The following is a 20,201-nucleotide window of genomic DNA, read 5'->3' as shown; positions in this document are numbered from 1 at the left end:
AGATGCAGAGGTGACAGGCAAGAGGCTATCCCTATTCTATCTTTTACTTATTTTATTTAAGGGTATGTTTGTGCAGTTCCTCCAAACAAGAGAGAGGGAAGGAGGCAGGGCAAAAAAAAAGTCAAAATAAAATAGTCTCCAGACTAATTCAGAATTATGCCTTTATCTGTGGTATGAATCTAAATTATATCAAATTAGATTAAAATAATGTGTTTACATGTGCTAATATAAAGAGTAGATCTCATTCAAATACCTGTGACTTCTCTGTAGGCTGCTACCAGGACCATGCCGTAAGTGGAGTCAATTTCTAGAAATTATAAGAAAATTTTTTATCCTCTTTGCTATTAAAAAGATAAGAACATTTGTTTTGTTTCAAACCAAAGTATCTAACCTGTCTAATCAAGACAGTGGTCAGAAGTGGATTAGGAGTGCAAGAACGAGCCAAGTTTGGAGGGATGATTCCAGTTGTTATAGTCTCCCAGTTTTTGTTACTGATTTAGGAACTTCTGGATGAAGAAATTGCATCCTGACTAGCAAGTTTAATTGCCATTGTTGGAGTTTTCTTTGATAAATTTATTTAATTACCTTCCCAACTTACTTTTGCCTTTGGTTTTCAAACCATCCTGTGGCAATGAGTCCCACAATTCTACAGGATATGATAATGCATGTGCTTTTGTTTGTTTTAAACCTGCTGTCTTAATTTTGTATGATGGCCTCTGCTGCTTGTGCTGAGAAATGGTGAATAGTCCTCATTTGTGCTTTCCAGCAAACTTGCCATTTTACAGACCTTCTCAAATAACTAGCGTATATCCTTTCTATAAATTACCTGGAATAAAAAATTGCAAGATAGGTCATCACACAGATTTTTGTTTCTTTTTCATTTTTAACTATGTTCCTTTCTTGATAGGGCTTTTGTTCTACCTGCGTGTATGTGATGACAATCAGGGCTACTATTAGGCTAAAGAGTAAGCCCCTCAAATTGGACTTGGGAGACCAGCATTTTATTGTGTAATGGTTGATCTCCTATTTGACTGTGAGCAACTCAGTTTGAAGTATCCTGGTCTTGCAGGTTACCTGTAGTTAATATAACACACCAAAGTTTCCTGTGGATTTTTCACTATTTTTAAAAATATGTTCTTATTTGTCATAGAATGAAAATTCCTAATAAGCTTTTTTTTTTTACTTATTTAAGTGTAAGAGATGGGATGAATGTAAGATTTTAAATAAAATTGAAAATCAGTTGCACCTCAGAAAGGTTTGGGAGTTTGTGTGTGCAACTGCAGCAATCCATTGCAGTCTCCCATGGATGATGATGGGTGGTGTGCCTCTGCTGTGGTTAAATTACAATATAGCAACAGAGACAGCAGGAGCAGGGAACAGTGATTTGACATCATCTGTCTTAACTCCCCACCAGGAATGCAATTGAAACATGGTCTGGAATAGTACAAAATGTGAAATGCCTAGAAGCCTTGCAGGCGTGTCTATTAATGGTCATAATCAGACCTGATCTATGCATACAAAACGTAATTAAGCTATTATACATGCTGGGACTTGTAAATTATTTTGTTGCTTGGTATCATGTGAGCAACAGGAGTGATGTAGTAAGAATACTAGTACCAAGAACATAGTAAGAAAGCTATGGCTACCTTTGCTGTTGCTGTTCTTTAAATTTCCAGGAAAAAAAGCAACCCCACAGGCTGATTTCTAGCATAGGCAATGCTACATGGGTTCTTCCTCTGTCATATAGAATGAACTCTAGGAAATACGGGGATTTTTGGGACTGCTTCTAGGAGAATAGTCATAGCAATGTGACCCAAGCTGAAATAAACTGCAGAGGAGGTCCTGAGTTGCAGGATCTCCTGAAAATGAGCCTTGTATCTACTGAGTCACCTCATATGCACATCATGGTAGTGCAGCAGGTCAATCAATGGCTTACTGCTGTGGAGGTCGATCTTGTGTATAAGGTCATCCTTATCTCCATGTGTAAAGAAAGAGAACTTTCCTTGGTACTTGCAGAAACTCTCTAAACACTTTTCCTTATTTGCTTCTTAACCTGATAATCCCCTGTTGCTTATGTGATTTTACAATTTTTTAGATCTTCTGGCTTGTATTTTTCTAAATGTTAAAGAATGAACTCAAATGAACTGGATGAACTGTGTATATGTATTTACTTATTAGTAGCCATGGTGCTAACTGTTATACAATAGAAATCTTCACTCCCCATCCTCCAAGAAAGATGCCTACCTCAAGATCTTAAAAATTAGTCATTGAAAAACATTAGATGAAGATATAACCTTATAAAGCATCATTTGAGTTCTCCTTTTTGTGTGCATGTCCATCAAATAAACATTCATATTCTCTATTCTATAAATATTATTTCCTAAATATGATCCCCCAAAATTACATTTTAAATCACTTTGAATGCTTAATCTCTGGCATTGTACTTACTGCCCTGCCTCATTGTTAGGAAACCTTCCTCTTCTTGAGAAATTCTCTGTTTCAAATCATTTACATATTTCATACTAATCTTCACAAGTATCTACTGGTTTTTCCTTTCCACCCAGAGATACTAGCTTGTGATGCTGTTTCTTCCCAATTTATTATTCACCAGTCAGTTCTTAATGATCCAAATAGTTCTTTTCACAGTTCTAGCTGGAAACATGCATTGAAGTTATAGTGAGTCAGGTGAGTCAGAAGCTAAAGAGGTCATCAAAATTATGTAAACATAATACACTCTATTTTCCAACCAATTTTATAAAGTATTAACTGATACTTCTGTCTAATTTTTCCAAATAATTTCTACCACTTCCAGGTGCTCCATCTTCTTATCCTTGCACAATGTTTCCTGTAGTGACTGTTAAAACTGCACTTGTGCTTCTGTCATATTGACGATACCAACTTTTATGTAAATCAGGAAATATTAGTGATGCTTGTGTCTGTCCTCATCATTGTCTGGCATTCATCCATTTACCTGCTCACTTCTATGATCGCCAAAAAGGAAACAGTGAGTTGGCAGTAATATTTCTTCTGCCTCTAATATTTTTAATCTTTTTGAGTCTTGCGCTTTTAAGGAGTCATGTTGACATGGCTCCATGAGCAAGCTGTGTACCTTGTGTGCCATAAGCTCTCTAACAAAAGTTAAAAGCCAGTTCAGTTCCACTGGTTCTGTGGAGTCGTTCCTGACTTATGTGATATACCAGTGTGGGAAGAGCAACCTTGCTGATGCTTTCTGTCCTTGTTTCCTAATTGTGTGATATTTGGGTAAACTAGGTAGTGCTTACACTGTACACTTAAAAAAAAAAAAGTAGAAGTGTGATGCAGGTGCTTGTTAGAGCTGTGGTTCATTGGGATTTGAGCTTCTACATTCAGTGCAAGTTTGACAAAAGTACAGTGGAAGATAGGTGTTCCTTGAATACTACCTATACTACTACCTGATTGATTGATTGATTGATAGGAATTTTCTTCCACCACAGCCCTAAGTTGCCACACGTTTGAGTAAATAAAATGAAGTAGTAGTAAGAGGGTTGCAAGTAGGTAGTCATAGAGCAGAACGAGTCTTAATGATGTTGATTTACCTGCTCCTTATTAGGAGCAGTTATCCTGGGCTTGTCTAATGTTAATGTCACTATGCTGCTTTCAGCATCTGAAATAATTTACATGATATCCCTGTAAAATATTGCACTGTACTGCTTAAATCCATCTATGTATGATGGCCCTAAGTTTCAATTGTTAAAGGAAGTGGCTTAAATAAAAGAACTGGAGGCTTTTGACATTTTCACTTCTCATTAATATGTGTGTATCTTCATATTTTCATGCCTTGCAGAGTGAAAAGCTCTAACTTTCCATTGAATGGGCATCCCCAAATGGGCTTTCAGAAATACGAATGCTATAGGTTAGGGATTTCTTTTTTCTCATCCCACTAACTCTCATTTCCACAAGCCCATTCACTCTGCCAGCCTAGCTAACATAACCAGTAATATGACACAGAGTTTTAGCCCTTAGCTGTCTGATACGTTTGGTAAACAAAATACTTATGAAACTATAGCACTCTCTTGCACTTGAGCACTGCTGTTTGGTCCTGGGTGCTCCAGGAGTTGTTAGGTGGTTATCTGCATCCTTTCCATGGAAATGGACAAAGGAGGGAAAGATGCAACAGAATTCCTCAAATGCACTGGCTGGTATGGTCATATGCAAATACCTGGAAACCATAATGCTGAGTCCCCAAACCAAAATTTGCTTAAAAAAGATAGATCCTTTTATGAAGTAGAGGGTGGGTGGTTCTTACTTGGCTTCTGTTGTCTGAGCCATTCTGGTGGTCATTTTTTCATATTCTCAAGCTTATTTCTCTTGACTACAGGCACAAAAAAATGACTAAGTAGACAAAGATTTTCATATAACCAGTTGCTCCCAGGAGGTGGAGCTTTTAGACAAATGCCAAATATCATCCGTAATTCATTTGTAGGAGCTGACAATATTATCTGTTTGTCAAATTGCTGTATCTTATCTCCTGAGTTAAAGAAAAATACTTCAGATAAAACAGTGGCCTGCCCAGTGTCCAGCTATTGAGTATTGCAGACTGTTATCAATAAACTTATATTAAAAGCACTGAAGTAAATTAGATCTTGTGGATTGTAGCTATTGTGGGGGGCTTTCAGACCGTCAGTGCCTAAGGTCTCCAGGCATAGATATTGCTTGTATTGTTACTAGTAGTAAAATGGCATGAGTCTGCAGTGATGTACAATCAAAGTTAATGACTGTGTTAAGAAAAATAATGCTAACCCATAGTTTACATTCCCTTGTGATACACTCTGCATCAGATTTTTGCTGTTTTTGCAGAAACAGTATGTTAATTACCAGGTTGTGCAGCCTTGATCCAAATGAGACAGTTGAACCTCTGCCTCATGGGACTGGCAGTGCAAGGTGTACTAGTGTATATGAAAGTCCCCTAAGTTTTCTCCAGCCTCGTAAATATAAGTTATGCTCTAACCAGTATTAAACAGATTCCTTCCCTGGTCTCTCCTTGCTGAAAACCTTGGTGCGTGGTCTACCTGGGGTAGGTGGGTCTGACTGAGCACACAGCTGCTCCTGCATCTCAGACCTTTGTGCTTTAGTTTGCTTCTGCTGATTTTTGTCCTGTTGAAGGGAACATTTTATATGTCCTTTCATATTAAACAAATCTTTTATCTTTCTGACCTTCAAAGAGAAATCACCACTCGAGTAGTGTTTATTAGTGTATTTATTTGTGTTAAGAACTGCAAAATTGTTCTTATTAGAACAATTGTTTTTGAAGGTAGCTTCTTCATCTCTGAATAGTAATCTGTAGCAGGCAACTGGAAAATAGTACTAATGAGAAACAGAAGAAAAGCAGTGTGAAAATTGCGTTATAAATGTTTGCTGCATGTTGTAGTCTAATTCTTTTTTTCAGCTGCAAGCAATCGATTTACTGATGGGTTTCCTTGGTTATTGTGTCATTCTACCTGGACAATAAGCCTGTTGACCTGTGAGCACAGAAATAGTCTTTATTTTAAAGTTTTTGTGGAACTCTCAAGTTTATTAAAACATAGGATGTCACTGCGGAAGCATAGGTTTAATGGGCCTTGAACAGCATCATGCCTGTGCCTTCTACAACAGTGATCTCCCCAGCTGCTCCCGCACCTTTCCTCAAAGAATAAAAGTACCATCTGGGACTTTTTGAACCACAGATTGGAGAGGGGGAAAACACTTAACATCAGACTAGGTCAGTGACGCTGTGTAGACATCTGCATAGGACAGTGGTGAGAGCTAAAGTATTGGTATCTTTTAAACTGTCAGTTTCAGTCTTACAAAGCTGATTTCAGTCCTGCACCAAGTTATTTCCTATCTATGGAAAGGATCAGTCAAGCTTGTGCTTTCATTTTCATAACACGCTATCACCACCGCCACCACCACCACCCGGAGATCCTGCTCACATTTTGGATTTTCAATACTTAAACGTAACTTCTGACCTACACTGTGAAAATCTAAGACTGGCGCAGCTGCATTTAGTTCACAAATGTTCCTTTCTAATAGCTAGTTTTTTACGTTCTTTCTAAAATGAGAAATGATAAAAGAAACTCTCTTATGGCCTTAAGTCATTGTATACAGCTGCTACAGTAACAGTAGAAATACGAGAGTACCTATGTAATGGCAAAGGCTGGATTTACAGTGAAAGATGGCAGACCCCTGAAGCTGTGACTTCAGCTGGGACAATCACTCCATTTACAGTCAGTGGCTCGGATAGGTAAAGTTTCACTTCTGAAACCTATGCAAAAATAAGTAAAACCTCGTACCTTTTCATTTTTATGTAAATTGCTTCCTCACAAAAATAAAGGTGATGTATATGTAGTACTTGGTGCAATGAAGCAATGTATAGTGATCAGTAAGAAAATTCTGTTGAAGAAACAGCAGTGCAGGCAGAAGGATGAGAACAAAGGATAGTATTGATATGTGGAAATGCATAGGTAACACTTCATGTCCTTTCAACTTTTACATGTTTATTTTCATACTCTTGTATAATCATGGATAGACAGAATCACATAGCTCATCTCCTTGGTATGGAGGGTTGATACTGATAACTTTTTAATACTTTGCAAATCTCCAGGTTTTGTTACAAAGCAATGCTCAGGAGAGGTGTGGATAAAAAAAAAAATTAATGTAAGATGCCCCATATGTATTGTCAAGATCTTGGTATTTACTTGTTGCAAGAAAGAACATGGGTAAGAGGAGAGATAAAAGTATACAATCGTATCAGCTACACAGAAAAAATATCTCCGGGAAGATCAGAAAAAGAGAAATATATTTGGCCTTTTACATGACTCAAGAAAGGAGGACATTCAGAAAATTCGAATTCATGAAAGGAAACATTTTACTGTCAGTCCACAATTAAAATACAAAACTTACAGCTGCTAGGACTGGGCTCTAATTAATTATGAATTGAACGTTTCGTAGTTACTGCCTTATCAAAATGCTACTTTGGATTTCAGATTCACCCTTTCTCTTCCATCTTTATGCCTACTTCATAACTGCTGAGCCAACATCGAAGGATCTGCTTGCATGTTTAAACCAACATTACATTTTTTGTAAGTAATTGGGAAAGAAAATGGTACTGTAGCTGGTTAACAGAACTTTTGGATTGAGAAATTTGAGTGGCACTGCAATGGCTTACAAAATTCAACTTCCAAAAATGCCATTATGCAACTGAAGAATGTTTGTTTGTCCATGTATTCTTGAATTGTTTGTTGTAAGAGTCAGAAAAAATTGCCTGTTTTTCTCTTTTGCAATTTATACTATCAAATTCAGCAATTCCCTAATTGTCCCATCTCTTCTTTAGCCATCATTTCTGGAGTTCTTGGCATTGTTCATTTAATAACATGCTATGCTAACTTGTCACTATCCATTTTTCTTTCTTTTATTCATGGTTGGCTTTTATTCATCTAAAGATCATGATGATGAAAATATTACCATTCAAAAGGAGTGACATTCAAAAAGCATGAGCAAGAATGGTCACACTAAAAGGTGTGGCAGGAGTAAGGTCTGAGAAGGTGGCTGAGATCTTTTGAAAGTGACAATCCATTCTGAAAAGCCAGACTCCATAAAGCTAGTGTCTCCTCCACCTGATGATCCCACTCCTGCCTCCCCATCCTTCATGTCATACACAATTTAAATTGTGTGTTTAAGTTGTGTATATATTTCTTTGGTCTCTGCATGTATCCCGCCTTGATTCTGTTAATTCTCGTAGGAAATACTGCTTCACTATCTATCAAATCACTACTTGTCATGCCTTTGGGAATAAGATAGAGCAGGATATGGCCGTAATTAGATTATATATTAGAAAATACATGTTTCAAACCTTTTTTTCTTACATGCCTCTCTGCTGGGAGGGATAGGGACCTATCCCTATCTGCATAGGAGAAATTCATAACAGTCTTTCCAAACCTAAAGTTAATTTACACAGGTTTGGTTTGTATTGTGCTGTTCTCTGAGCTGGTCAGTAGAATAAAGAACAGGGGCAGCTCTTCAAGCTTGTTTGAAATTGGAAATTTTACCTACAGTTTATAATATAGCAGTATATAATGTCAGAGCCTATTTACAAACATATTACTTCTACATTCATAACTGTTTCAGAGATTATCTTGAGCAGGTTGCACCTTCAGTTGAAATCAAGTAGAGCTGTAGTTAAAGGTATCTCCGTTACTGGCATAATAGCCAGGGTACCATGAATACAGGAAAATATAAATTATGCTATTGCTTCTGTACCTGACCTGAATCTGTTTATGGTTACTCTGCTTTACTCTCCCCACTACCCAGGATTCAAGAGGGCTCATTCACTTGGATGCAGTCCATGGAGTATCCTTGTAGTTAATTTTGACGTGGAAGTAGTGTGTCCACATTCATTCAGTTCTGCACCTGAGCCAAGTCCTCCAGTCAGTGGGAACACTGGACTGTGCAGGACTTAGTACCCAGTCAGTTTGGACCTGGCTGCAGAAACATCCTCAGGATGCCTCTGAATACAAACTTATTCTTTAGGCAGCAGAGCTATATTTAGGCATCACCTCATCTGAGCAAACTGAGGTTACTGTACCATCTTCAATCTATATTAAATCAACTCGGGTATCTTTGCTTCTGTGGTTTAGTTTTCCTGCTCAATCAATAATCTGCCTTTGATTAATGGAGTTGACTGTGAAGTCAAGAGCAAAAGCTGGCATCTAAAAATGAACTGCAAATTTTAATGAATTGTGATAGGGAGTTAAGACATATCTCTAGTGAATGCGTCAAGAGAGGATAAGTCAATTCTAGGTGTGGAGTCAATGTAGACAGGTTAAAACATGTTAAACATTGTGTGATCGCTGTCATTGATGTGTGAAGTGCTGTCACTGGTAGAGTTTTGCATGGTGATGTGTGTTGCATCAATCTAAATAGTCCTACTGTAACAGAGGATACAAATACTCCCAACAATATTGTTTCTGCAGTGTTGCAGAGATCCCCAGTGTCCTAAGGGATAATTCCCAAGAGTTAGCTGTTGACTGTCTGAAGAGCATAAAGTAAACAAGGCTGATTAAGCTTAGTGACTGTTACTTACTCATCCATTACTGCTTTCCCTTCTAAGTAGCTACCCCCTTGCTAGTTAGGGGCAGATAATCTGTAGGGGATCACGAAATGTGTATGCTGCCCCTGCATTTGAGTCAAGAGGACTTGGAGCCTAATTTACATTGTGTCGTCAGTAATAATGTAGAGAATATAAGAAGCAGCTTCCATTGTGTTTGGTGCTGTGATAATGGTATTGAATCTGCTTTGGTGAAATTACCAGGCTCAGTGAGAAAGTCAAGGCTTTCTTGCAAGCAGCACCCTTGCCTTCCCTGGATAACTGGCTGTGCCGTGGGAAAAAACTCCAGCTTCCCATCATATCTCTCTCTCCTGTGTGTGATACTGAGGTACACAAGTTTTTTGAGCTTCTTTGTCTACAATATGTAAAAAGGGAAATAAAAGTGATGAAACTGTAAGTCAAATAAATGCGGTGATGGTGGGAATTGATTCCTTGCTAACCTTTGGAGAGAATGCACGTGCTCAGCCCCACCTGACAGTGTACTTAGGGGAGCTCTGTACCTGTGCTCAGCATTGAGATTTCCTCTGCAGTTTCACAACTACAGTGTTGGGTGAGAGGCAGCACTAGCAGCAGGTGAAAGTAACAGTAATAGAGCAGTTTGTTGCTGTTATTAGCAGATAATCTGATTGTAGGTGTGTTTTGCTTTTAAATGGCAGTTAGTGAAAAAACATGTTTAGAAAATGGCAAACATGTTTTATTAATAACAAATGTAATTTAAACTTTTTGGGGGGTGATTACTTCTTCATGCTACACCTGTATACAGGTGAGCCACTTTTTGCTGAATCACTGAATGGTGTGCTTCCCAGCAGTGGTGTTCAGGGATTTCCCATCTGACAAGTGGGAAACCACCAGTAGTGTCCAAGGAGAAAGGCTGTCCTACAGCAAGCTAACCTTTGAAACTGGGACATGTGGCTCAGCGTGATATAGTGATCAGAATGGGTGACTGGCAGTGAAGCCTTAGGAAATCTGTATCCTGCTCTCCTTATAGTTCCTTGTATGAGGTAGAGTAATTAATCTGTCTGCCTTGTGCTCCATTATTCACTTGTGTAAAATGGGGATGTAATTATGCATTTACTTTATAAGGCTGTTGTGAAATTTAAAGAATTACGATTAATCTTGCAGTTTGACAAGGATTCCCTGCTCTCCCAGCTTAACTCTCATGTTTGATCCCCATTAAATTGTGCAGAATTGTGAATGTGGGTCACTGCAAAACTATTTCTAGCAGTTTGTGCAGAAAAGTTCCCTTCTGATGGGAAACTGTTAATATTTATTCTTACCTGAAAAGTGGTTCTTTTAAGGTATAACTTGCTGCTTTTTAAAATGTAAAACTGCCAGTTACAGCATTTTCGGTTGCTTTATTTCATATTTGCAAAGCTCAGGCTTTGCATCAGCATGTTTCTGTGGAGTATGTGTTCTCTGTCCTACTGCTCTGCCTCCCCACCTCTTTTCACTCCAGCTTCTCTGATCCAGAAGTTCCTGCCCTGGTGTGTAAGTGCAGTTGTGATTGTGCTGTGATCTGGTTGACAAAATGGCTGAACAAATAGGTTGTATCAGCACAACAGAAAAAAAAAAAAAGGTGCATTGTGATATGAGGGCAGGAGCTTGGTGGTGGAGGGGAAATTCCATAAAATGGCATGGCTGCAGAAACAAAAAAGAACTCATTTGCGTGTGGGGAAATAGCTCATATCTCTGGGACTGTCCCAAGGAAAGATAAATGTGTACACTCAGCCAAAGTATTGTACAAGTGTGCTAGTTTTTCATTGATTCACGGATTAGGGTGCAGAAATCAGAGTTAGAACATGCACACTGGATACGTACATCCATTTAATTATGGATTATTTTTAGTAATTAAAAAAAAATCATAGAAGAACCACCACATTTGGAGATAACCTGGTAGATTTGTGAACAGCTGGTCTTGACTCTTCTATTGATCTGTGTGTAGTTTCATACTTCTTTGTGGCTGTACCCTGGCTCCATCAGAGTCATTTGCTAAAGTGAACACAAAATTGTTTGCATTGTAAGTAAAATGTTAAGGTTTAGGAGAAGCTTGAGAAAGATCTAATTAAGCAAAGACTGGAACAGCATTGGAATAATTTAAATGTAACTGATAAATGATGAAAGGGATTGCAAGCAGAACATATTCAGTAAGTGCTAATAAGCATGAGTTTCTTGGAGAAGGATCTAGTGATCTTCACAAACAGTTGATTAAAATGTCTGTGTAGTTCAGAAAGAAACATGGATCCTGATGTGCCCTGTCAGAGGAAAAGAAAATAAGACTGAATGCAATGATAGTTATGTATATAATCCAGTAGTAGTTCTAATGCCTTGTGTGGCCAGTGATTTGTGCAGAACAGCAGTGATACCCAGCTTCTTGCTTCTCTGCCTCACCCACATCTTGCCATATGAATTGAAGCAGCCAGTCTAACCATGCTTATTTTCCCTTCTGTGCAAAATGGCATCTTATAATTCCTGTTTTTAGAGAAAATGTGTTTTTATATGTTCTGCTGTCCAAATTTGAAAGATACTAATATTCATAAAAGGTCTTTCTTTCACTGATTTTGTAATCCTCACTTTCAAGAAAATGAATAGCATAGGGAATGTGTGTGGTATATTTTTTGATGGTCTATACCGATTGCCTTTTGAACAGATTATCCAACTGAGCATCTGATGTTTGCTGCCTAAATAATGTGGGAACATTCAAAGGGTGCATCTACATGGAGCTTATTGCACATAGCATATTTGCATTGTGTAGTGGCAGATAATAATTTTTAGATAACTTTTGGAAATACTAGATTAATAAAATGTCTTTTTAAGTGAGAGATCACTACTGCTGGTTTTTTGTTAACAGTATTATGTTCAGTTTCCTCTATGACTAAAACAAGTGTTACTGTGTGTCTCACATCTTCCTTTCTTGAGAAGCAGCCAGGCGTGGGAGTAGACACACTTAGGAACCCCCCCCCCCCCTAAGTTTTGTGACTCCCTGTAGACCACCCCTGTTAAGTGCCCAAGCCTAAAAAGATAAAATGCTCTATAGTAAAGTTGCATCAGGCAAAGGACCATGCAGAACAAAATTATTTTTATCTTGTGAAAGCAAAAATAATTTCTGAAAGCAAAAATAGTTCCTATCTTCTGTGTTTTAGTTGTGCAAGTAAAGGTTAATTTCTGTCTTAAGTAGAGGAGGGACAGTGTGCTATTACGCAAGCAGGAGTTTCTAAATTTTTAAATGGTGATTCCCATTAATTTTATCACAAGTTAAGCCTGTTTTGAGTTTTTACATTGCAAAACTGTAGCTAATTTATACCAACCTCTCATTTTTTTCCCAGAAGCACTTCATACTAGAGAACCTCATATGCTAATAGTATGTAGTAGAAGAAGGTCCATGTGACTAACAGGTACAAAGTGCCACTAGTTATTAACCTTCAGAAAGAAAGACTTAAGGGAGCTGGATCCAAGCCAGTCAAGTTTTTTATAAACTTGGGAATAGCCCCAGTTGACCAATCCGTATGTGGAAATCCAGCTGCCTTTGTGTTGAACCATAAGTGTAATTAAAAGGTATTTCCTTTTTTTATTTGGGGTAAACTCCAGCAATTCAAATACTGGCAATTCTTTATTGTCTTGCAATACCACTAGTGCAGCTATGTTCCTGGGATTCTTTTTGACTCATAGTCTGCTTTTAGGACTTTTTTCTTCTTTAGTACCATCAGGATGCTCTTGCTGTCAAGTTTTTTATTTTATACTTTGTGGAATCAGTTTCTGAAGTGTTCTTTGAAAAACATTTTAACTTTTTTTTTTTTCACATGACTTTCTGCTAACCTTCCCTTAATGTAGCGAAACATGAGGCAAGAAGAGAAAATATTTTCATTTGAAATTTGTAAGGGGTTGCTTAAGTTACTCATGGTTGATTTTTCTTCACTCTTGACTTCTCTACATGAAAATGTGTGTGGATGCAGTAGATACATTCCTAACTTTTATTAGGTTTAATGAACTCAGCTTAAACTTAATTCTCCTTTGGTATTTGTATCCAACTATTTGCAGGACTGGGCCAATGCATAAGAACCGGAAAATAAAAGTGACTGTAAACAAACAAAATTGATGAGCCAGTTTTTACTGCCCACATGAGACATTCCAGAAAGAAATGTCAATATTGAAAAACTGAATTTCAGTTTCTCAATTTTTAATAATGTCATAATTTAATAATCAAATAAATTATGTGACATAGAGGAGAAGATAAGTTATTACATAACATAGTTACTTTGAAAGCCTTCCAGTAACATAAAAATGGTGGCTTCTGTTTGTATCTTTCAATGCTGTGTTCCAGTAAGAATTCTGAAACGTATCTCCAAAGATTCAGGGCATGCACCAGAGAGAATGCTGGTTTTATTTTTACCTGCCGTTTTATAGGCAGAAATTATGGCATTTGGCCTTTTCCTGCTCACGTTATGTCCTGTTTGTTTTAATCAGGGAAAGGTAGATTGTATGCATGCATAGCCGATGTCCAGCATGATCTCTTGGAAGCAGGAAGTCTGTTCCAACAGGTACTGTTAGGCTCTTGTGCTTTGCATTAGCACCAAGACCTTGTGTCTCCATGAAGACAGAGCCTTCAGTCCCTCAGAGTCAATGCTGGTAACAGCAGCTTATAGGTCAAAAGTTAAAATTAATGTAGAAAATCTTCTGGCCTCCTCTCTCAGATCCTCAGATCCAAATTAATGGCACACTTAATTTGATCCACCTGCAGGTCCTTTGCTGAGACAGGCAGTCCCATGCTTCCTGTCCTCAACATCTCCAGCGATGTGTTCCCGTCAGTCATCACCTTTGACTCAGGTCTATCAGTTGTGTGGCTGCAAGCTCAACCCTGCAAAAAAAGTGTCTTTTGTTGGATCAGTGAGCTCGTGGGTAGTTGTGATATTGTTAGATCTGATGCAACAGAAGTAGTGGGAACATGCAGCTCAAGACAGGATTGAGTGGGACCACCCCTTTCCACTGGTACTTGCAGGTAGATCAAACTAAATGTAAAATGGTACCCAAGAGTTAGAAGAACAATTCTTTCTAGTCCCTGAAACAAAAGATAATGATATCAAATAATGATAAGGATCACAAGTAGGAGGAAAGAAGGGGAAAGAGCAAGAGAAGGAGAAAGGCAGTTGGAGGCATTGCAGGGACAAGAGATAACAGGGAAGAGGGAAGTAGCTAGAAAAGCAGGAAGAGGGATTAGAGAAGAATCAGGAGATTGTATATTGACAAATAATGGCAGCAAATGCAGGTAAAAATTAGGAAGCACTTTTCCCTGGTGGTTGAGCATACTGTCCTCAGCCTTTAAATGTATTGGATGCTTCAGTCTCAAGAAAGAGTTCTTCTCTCTTTCTGGGCAGAATTGAAATCCGATTGCTTTGTGAGGAGTCCACAGTAATAACCTGGATGCTGAAAGCCAGAACCTTTGCCCTCCATGATCTCTGTCTAGGTGAAGAAGGAAGGGAAAGCCACAACAAGCGCCTGTCCTGAGAAGCATTTATTGCTGAACAGGCACAGCCCTGAGAGGCTGGTGAAAAGTCCCTCTGAAGAGAAGCTGGTGCAGCAGTGAATTTGCCACCTCAGGATGTTGGTTCATAAGTGGGAGGCTACTCTGGATGTGGCTTTCATAAACCCTCAATCCTGAGGTCACAGATTTCCTTTTACTGCTGCTTGCTTCCTTCCCACAGGGCAGCCCAGATCGTATGTAGTTCTCTAATTTCGACAATAGGTGGGGCAGGTAAAGCAGTATGGTTTAGGACTCGGTCTTCCTCTAATACCAACAGATGCTGAATAATTTCCAAAAGTAGGTATTACTTAAATCCCAATGTGATTCAGTTCCCTCAGCTGACTCTGAATTTCTGAAATCTCCGTACAACTCTTCCTGAGTTCATTCATGTCATTCAAGCTGCAAGAGCTGGGAAAAGTTTATAATAGCAATGTATTTTCTGTGTGTTTGAGAGCAGCTTCCTACAATGAATTGTTTTGGGTTTTTTTTTTCTTTGCCATTAGGGAATTAAATTAGTTATCTACTTAATTTGCATTGCAGTTAAGAACTATGGGAAATGAGGGTATACTAGAAGTTCCACTAGTTGAGACACAGATGTGAAAGTGTTTCCTGTCAGTCTGTTTTTACAGCTGAGAAAATCTTTGATTTTGCTTTGTTTTCTGCAGCTATTTGATGCTGTCAACTGCCTGGCAAAAGAGAATGCCCGGCTGCTTGTGCTGGGCCGCAAACACATGCTGATTAACTCTTCAAATTGGAAAAGAGAGATTATGAAGGAGATGCAGAATAAGGCAGACTTCTTCTTTGCTGAAAATATGTAAGTTTAAGAAAATGGCTAAATGTAATGGAGATCAACACCTGATTCATGTGCATTTTAAATCAGTATGAACAGCTGTAGTTTTTAGTACCATTACTAGTATCTCCAGCTCTGTGTGTGAAACACATCCCTTGCTATACTTGCTTCAAAAAACTAATACATATTAAAAGTTGCGTTATGAAGAATTTCATCACTTAGAATCACGTTGACATCTGTGTGGTTTATTAGGATTTATAACTGTTAAAACCACTGCCAAGACCACAGTGGTCTGAACTTACAGAATACCTGATAGCATCAGTGTACAGTCGCGGTCTGCTGCATTACCTTTGCATGGGGGGAGATGAAGTTTATGCCTGGCCAATGTTGCTTGGTAACCCAGGAGGGTGGAGAGTCTGGAGCGCTGACTTCCATGCTGCTCCTGGAGGAGAATATTTCTGTAAGTGGAAATAGACCCTCTGCCTCTCTAATTTAAGAAGCACAACCCCCTTGCTCTTGCCTAGTCAAGCCAGTCCTTGTCTCAAAACTAGGTACGTGCCTCTGCCTCAATGTTGTTTCTCCTTGCCCTGCTTTCCTCATATAATGAGTCTCAGTTTTCCTTAGGTTCCAGCTCCCCCTAGTCTCCATCTGAGTTGGGCACTGTTGATCCTTCACCTCTGCTGTTTGTTCTGTGATTCCAGTTCCCAGAACTTCTGACCAAGTTCCTTGTCCCAACAGCCAGTCCAAGTTTCTTCTGTCTGGCTTCTTGTTTCAGATCTGTTCTGCTTCATCCCCTCTCTGTTCTCTTTGCTGTTGAATCACATAGCTTTCTTTCCTGCTATTTGAGCACCAATAAAGGGGACTCTGTTAACCACAGGTTGGAAATCCTCGCTAATCTCGTGTCTTGTCACTTACTATTACAGTAATCCACAGCACTCAAAAAGTGGTTTCAAGCAGAGTTCTGCTCAGCTGCTCCAGATATAGGGTATCACATGCCCACTATAAATGTATTTTGAGAGATTTTTGCCTAAAATTGTTTCCGTTTAATAGCAGCTAATGTTGAATATATTTTCTGAATAACCATAGTACCTTTTGGAAGTGTATTTACCTATGTAAAGACAAAGATTCACAGATCTGTGCTGTTGCCTACATTACACTTTATTATCAGTTGTGATGATTGTTTGTATTCCAACAAAGTTTTGGGGGTACCCTTATGAGTTTTAGCAGTTCTGTTCCACATGGCACTGTTAGGTGATAAAAGATGATATTGTTGTATTATCAAATTGTGATAGGAAGGAAGAATGCTCTGTGTAGTATGTTTGGTGCCCAGTGGTAAGCAGTTCTTTATTTTACCAGGGAACTAGAGTAGTGATGGGAATTTTCAGTGTTGCTGATGAATAGATCTCAGATCAGCATTTGATTCATTTCCTGCAACCGGTTACTGCCTCGTGAATGACGTCTGTCTTTTCCATTTGTTTTGTTAAGCTCTGAAGATGATGCCTTCTTGTTATATGCCACTCTTCGATCAGGCAAGCATTGCAAGTTTGTTACTAGAGACTTCCTCCGGGATCACAAGGCTTGTCTTTCCAACAGTCTGACGCGTCATCTGTTCCGTAAGTGGCAGCGTGGACACCAAATAGTGTTTTCCCCTTCTGTAGAAGGAAAGCATATAAATTTTTTGGTAAGTTTTCTGCTGCAGTCAGAAAGGACACAGAGCATATTCATTAAAGATACACAATTTCAAACTCTAGAAGCAAAAAGATTCTTGGAGTCTTAAGAAGTGGATTTGTACCAATGGGCTCAAAACACCCATGCTTACTGAAAATTCACTGTATTCACAAAGCATGCCACAAACATGAAAACTGTCAGAAAGACAAGAAACGCTGCCTAAATGTTTAAAACGTAAATGTAAATGCAAATGCATGTTTGTGTATACAAATCTTTCCATTGCTGTAAAACATAAGAGCCAATATTTTTTCGTTTATTTTAAACTTTGAAATACCTTATTATCCTCTGTAGCACTATTATAAAATACCATGCTTCTAATTGTACAATACAATTTCTTTCATTTTATTTTAAGGAAGCAGGAAAAGACAGGTATTTCAGTATTCACTGTAATATTAGCCTAAAGTATGTATAAAGTTTCATGAAGGAAAGCCCAGAACAGTCAGGTCAGGCTTGTAGTCAGTATTCAGCTGCAGAAATTACGGTCTTCCAAGCATAGTATCATCTTATAGCAGAATACTGTACTGTTATTGTCTAGGAGACATGTATCCTTGTGAGCCATGAACAGTACCTTAACAGGAGTGCAGCTGTTTTAAGATTTTTCTAGGGAAAAATTCATCACATGACATTCCATATCATGCAGTTTTTTGTTATCTGGTCTGTCTGCATTGTTATTGCCTACTAAAAGGAATACTGCATCTATGCAGATAATTTTCTTGCTGCTCTGGTTAAAACTGTAAAATAATATTCATTACAGATCATACAGATACAGGCTTATAAGAGTGACAGCCTTTCATTCAGTGTTGCCATATATACGTTTCTTTTTATGGAACCACGTACTGAATGTAGGGTTCCCTGAGTAACACAGCTTTAGCTACACCTTGTTTCTTTCTTTTGTACGAAAGGGCTAGTAATTTTCACATTTTAATTGCCAAACAAGTTATTTAGATGATTGACATTCCCAGTCGTAGCTGTGTTCTAGGTTATTCTGGAAGCTGTTGCGGGAAAGTAGACTTCCAAGACTATACATACAGGGTGATAGTATGTCCTAAGAACCATAACTGCCAACCAGTAATGTTTCTTTTGTATTTGTGTTATATATGTTGAGTTAGTATACCTGTAACATAATAGACCAGAAAAATAGTTTATTGTATTCGTTCAACTAGATGCTCTTGAAACTGTTAGTGATAAACCCTTTTCTTACATCCTCCTCAGCACAGAGCAAGTCTGTTCTGTGAAGACGTACACTGGAAGAACAAACACAAGATGTCATTAGTGTCATTAAATCCTATCAGTTCAAGCCTATAAACTCCACATCCTGAGTTAATTCCCATGTGATTTCATTTAACTGAACAGAAAACAATCATTTTGCTATTTCTAGAAATTGAATGCATTATATTCAAATCATTATTATCTGGTGGAGATGGAAGATAGCATTTCAACCATTTATGATGACTCCTAGACCACAAAATACTAAAAGATGTAGTTTTTCCTCCAGTACTAAAATCTAGAATTTGTTTGGTGTAAGGAAATAAATGAGAGTTGTTAAAAAGATGAATCTATGGAGATTTCTAAGGTAAGTCTTGGAAGTTATAACTATCTATAAGTGGTATTTTAGTAATCTATTGTGTAAAGTCTAAAAAAATGTTTTTATCTGTCTTTATCCAACAGCCTGCTTTCCGTTATGACTGTGTGGTACAGACTACAGGTGATACATGGCATATCCCCTATAAAGACACTTTTGAGGAAAAATATTCATATCAAGTACCAAGAAAATGGCTTTGCATTCAACAGAAATGATGAAGAATGTAATTGCACAAGCTGAAGCTGCTTTTTTTTTTCTTTTTTTTTTTTTTTTTTAAATCACTGTTGCTGACTAGGAGAACTCAGCAGTACAATTATGGGATTAATGTGTGAAGCCTATAACTAAGGAAAATTCAGTAACTGCGTTTTGTCAAAATCATTCCTGGAGTAAATCTGTTAACATCAATGGTGGTCCAGCAGGGATGAATTAGGTCCATTATTTCCATCTTTGCAGGCAATTTCTGTAGCCTCTCAATGTGATTTGAATTAAAACTTGGTTTTCCCTCTTGGAATTTCAGGTTGTGTTTTTTTAGTCTTTTTTTTTTTTTTTCTCAAACTTTTCTTCTGCACTGAAATTCATAAACTCTGTACTTCAAAGAAGTTAAGCAGGACTTCCAAAGTACCTTCCAAACAGGCAAGGCTGACCTTGCAACAGTGTCTTACAATGTCTGTAGCCAATAAATGGAGCTAAGGGGGCCAAATGGTATGTTTACTGTTTGGCAGACGCACATAGCCCTAATACTTCCTCCCACTAACTAGAATTTGTTTGATCACATAGAATGCAAAAGATTTGTTGTAGCAACATATATTAAGATTTTGAATGGAAGAATTAGGAAACAGCCAGTGTGATATTGTGTGGCTCTTACACACTCTTAAATTTGCTGCTTCTGACAGGGTTTCACGTCACTGGAATAGTTTGCTTATGGAAATGCATGAATTTTCTAAACAAAAGTTGATCATAACTAGAAACTCTTACAGGCAGTAATAGGATAAAACTGAATTTTGTACAGATATTTTTATAAAACCTATTCCAAGTTACAAATAAAGCAAGGAAAATAGTGTATGTTACAGGAACAGTGTTCTAAGTTATTATTTATAAGTGTTTGTATAGTAAATGTGTTCATTTATTGCACTTACCACTTTAATGCAAACTTTTCTCCCCCCAAAACATGGAAGTGCCACATTAATCTCAGATGAAAGATCATGTTTTTGTCAGATTTGTCATTCACACTGAAAAATCCTCAGTTTGAAACTGAGCTGAATCATACTGATCTTTTTGTATAGTATTTGCAGTTCTGAGCTTTTGCAGTGTCCCATGACAAGCTCTCTCCAGACTCTTAGCATTCAAGCATGTTCTCTGCTATTTTTTTTTAATTTTTTTTTTTTATATCAGAGAGCTATCCTGACACTTTTCTATTCTTGGTTTGTAAACCAGCAGGTGCAATTTGCATACAGTCGTGTCCTTC

The 20,201-nt window shown here is 38.0% G+C and overlaps 1 protein-coding gene across 6 annotated transcripts in view; it reads left to right on the top strand.

Moving 5' to 3' along the window:
- The window catches only part of LOC115333320 (protein only RNase P catalytic subunit), a 53,970-nt gene extending 34,723 nt beyond the window's left edge, over window positions 1-19,247 (top strand). For 5 of the 6 annotated variants that reach the window (XM_029996131.2, XM_029996125.2, XM_029996139.2 and 2 more), the window contains exons 6-8: window positions 15,302-15,450; window positions 16,912-17,107; window positions 18,823-19,247. In XM_029996131.2, coding sequence (XP_029851991.1) covers window positions 15,302-15,450; window positions 16,912-17,107; window positions 18,823-18,951 — 474 coding nt within the window. In that variant the 3' untranslated portion in view covers window positions 18,952-19,247. The remainder of the gene's footprint in view (window positions 1-15,301; window positions 15,451-16,911; window positions 17,108-18,822) is intronic. The other variant, XM_029996160.2, reaches the window with a different exon arrangement.
- Window positions 19,248-20,201: the final 954 nt, after the last annotated feature.

The sequence above is a fragment of the Aquila chrysaetos genome, chromosome 2, assembly GCF_900496995.4.
Source record: "Aquila chrysaetos chrysaetos chromosome 2, bAquChr1.4, whole genome shotgun sequence".
Classification (NCBI taxonomy): domain Eukaryota; kingdom Metazoa; phylum Chordata; class Aves; order Accipitriformes; family Accipitridae; genus Aquila; species Aquila chrysaetos.
This window is presented reverse-complemented; position numbering and strand designations above follow the sequence as displayed.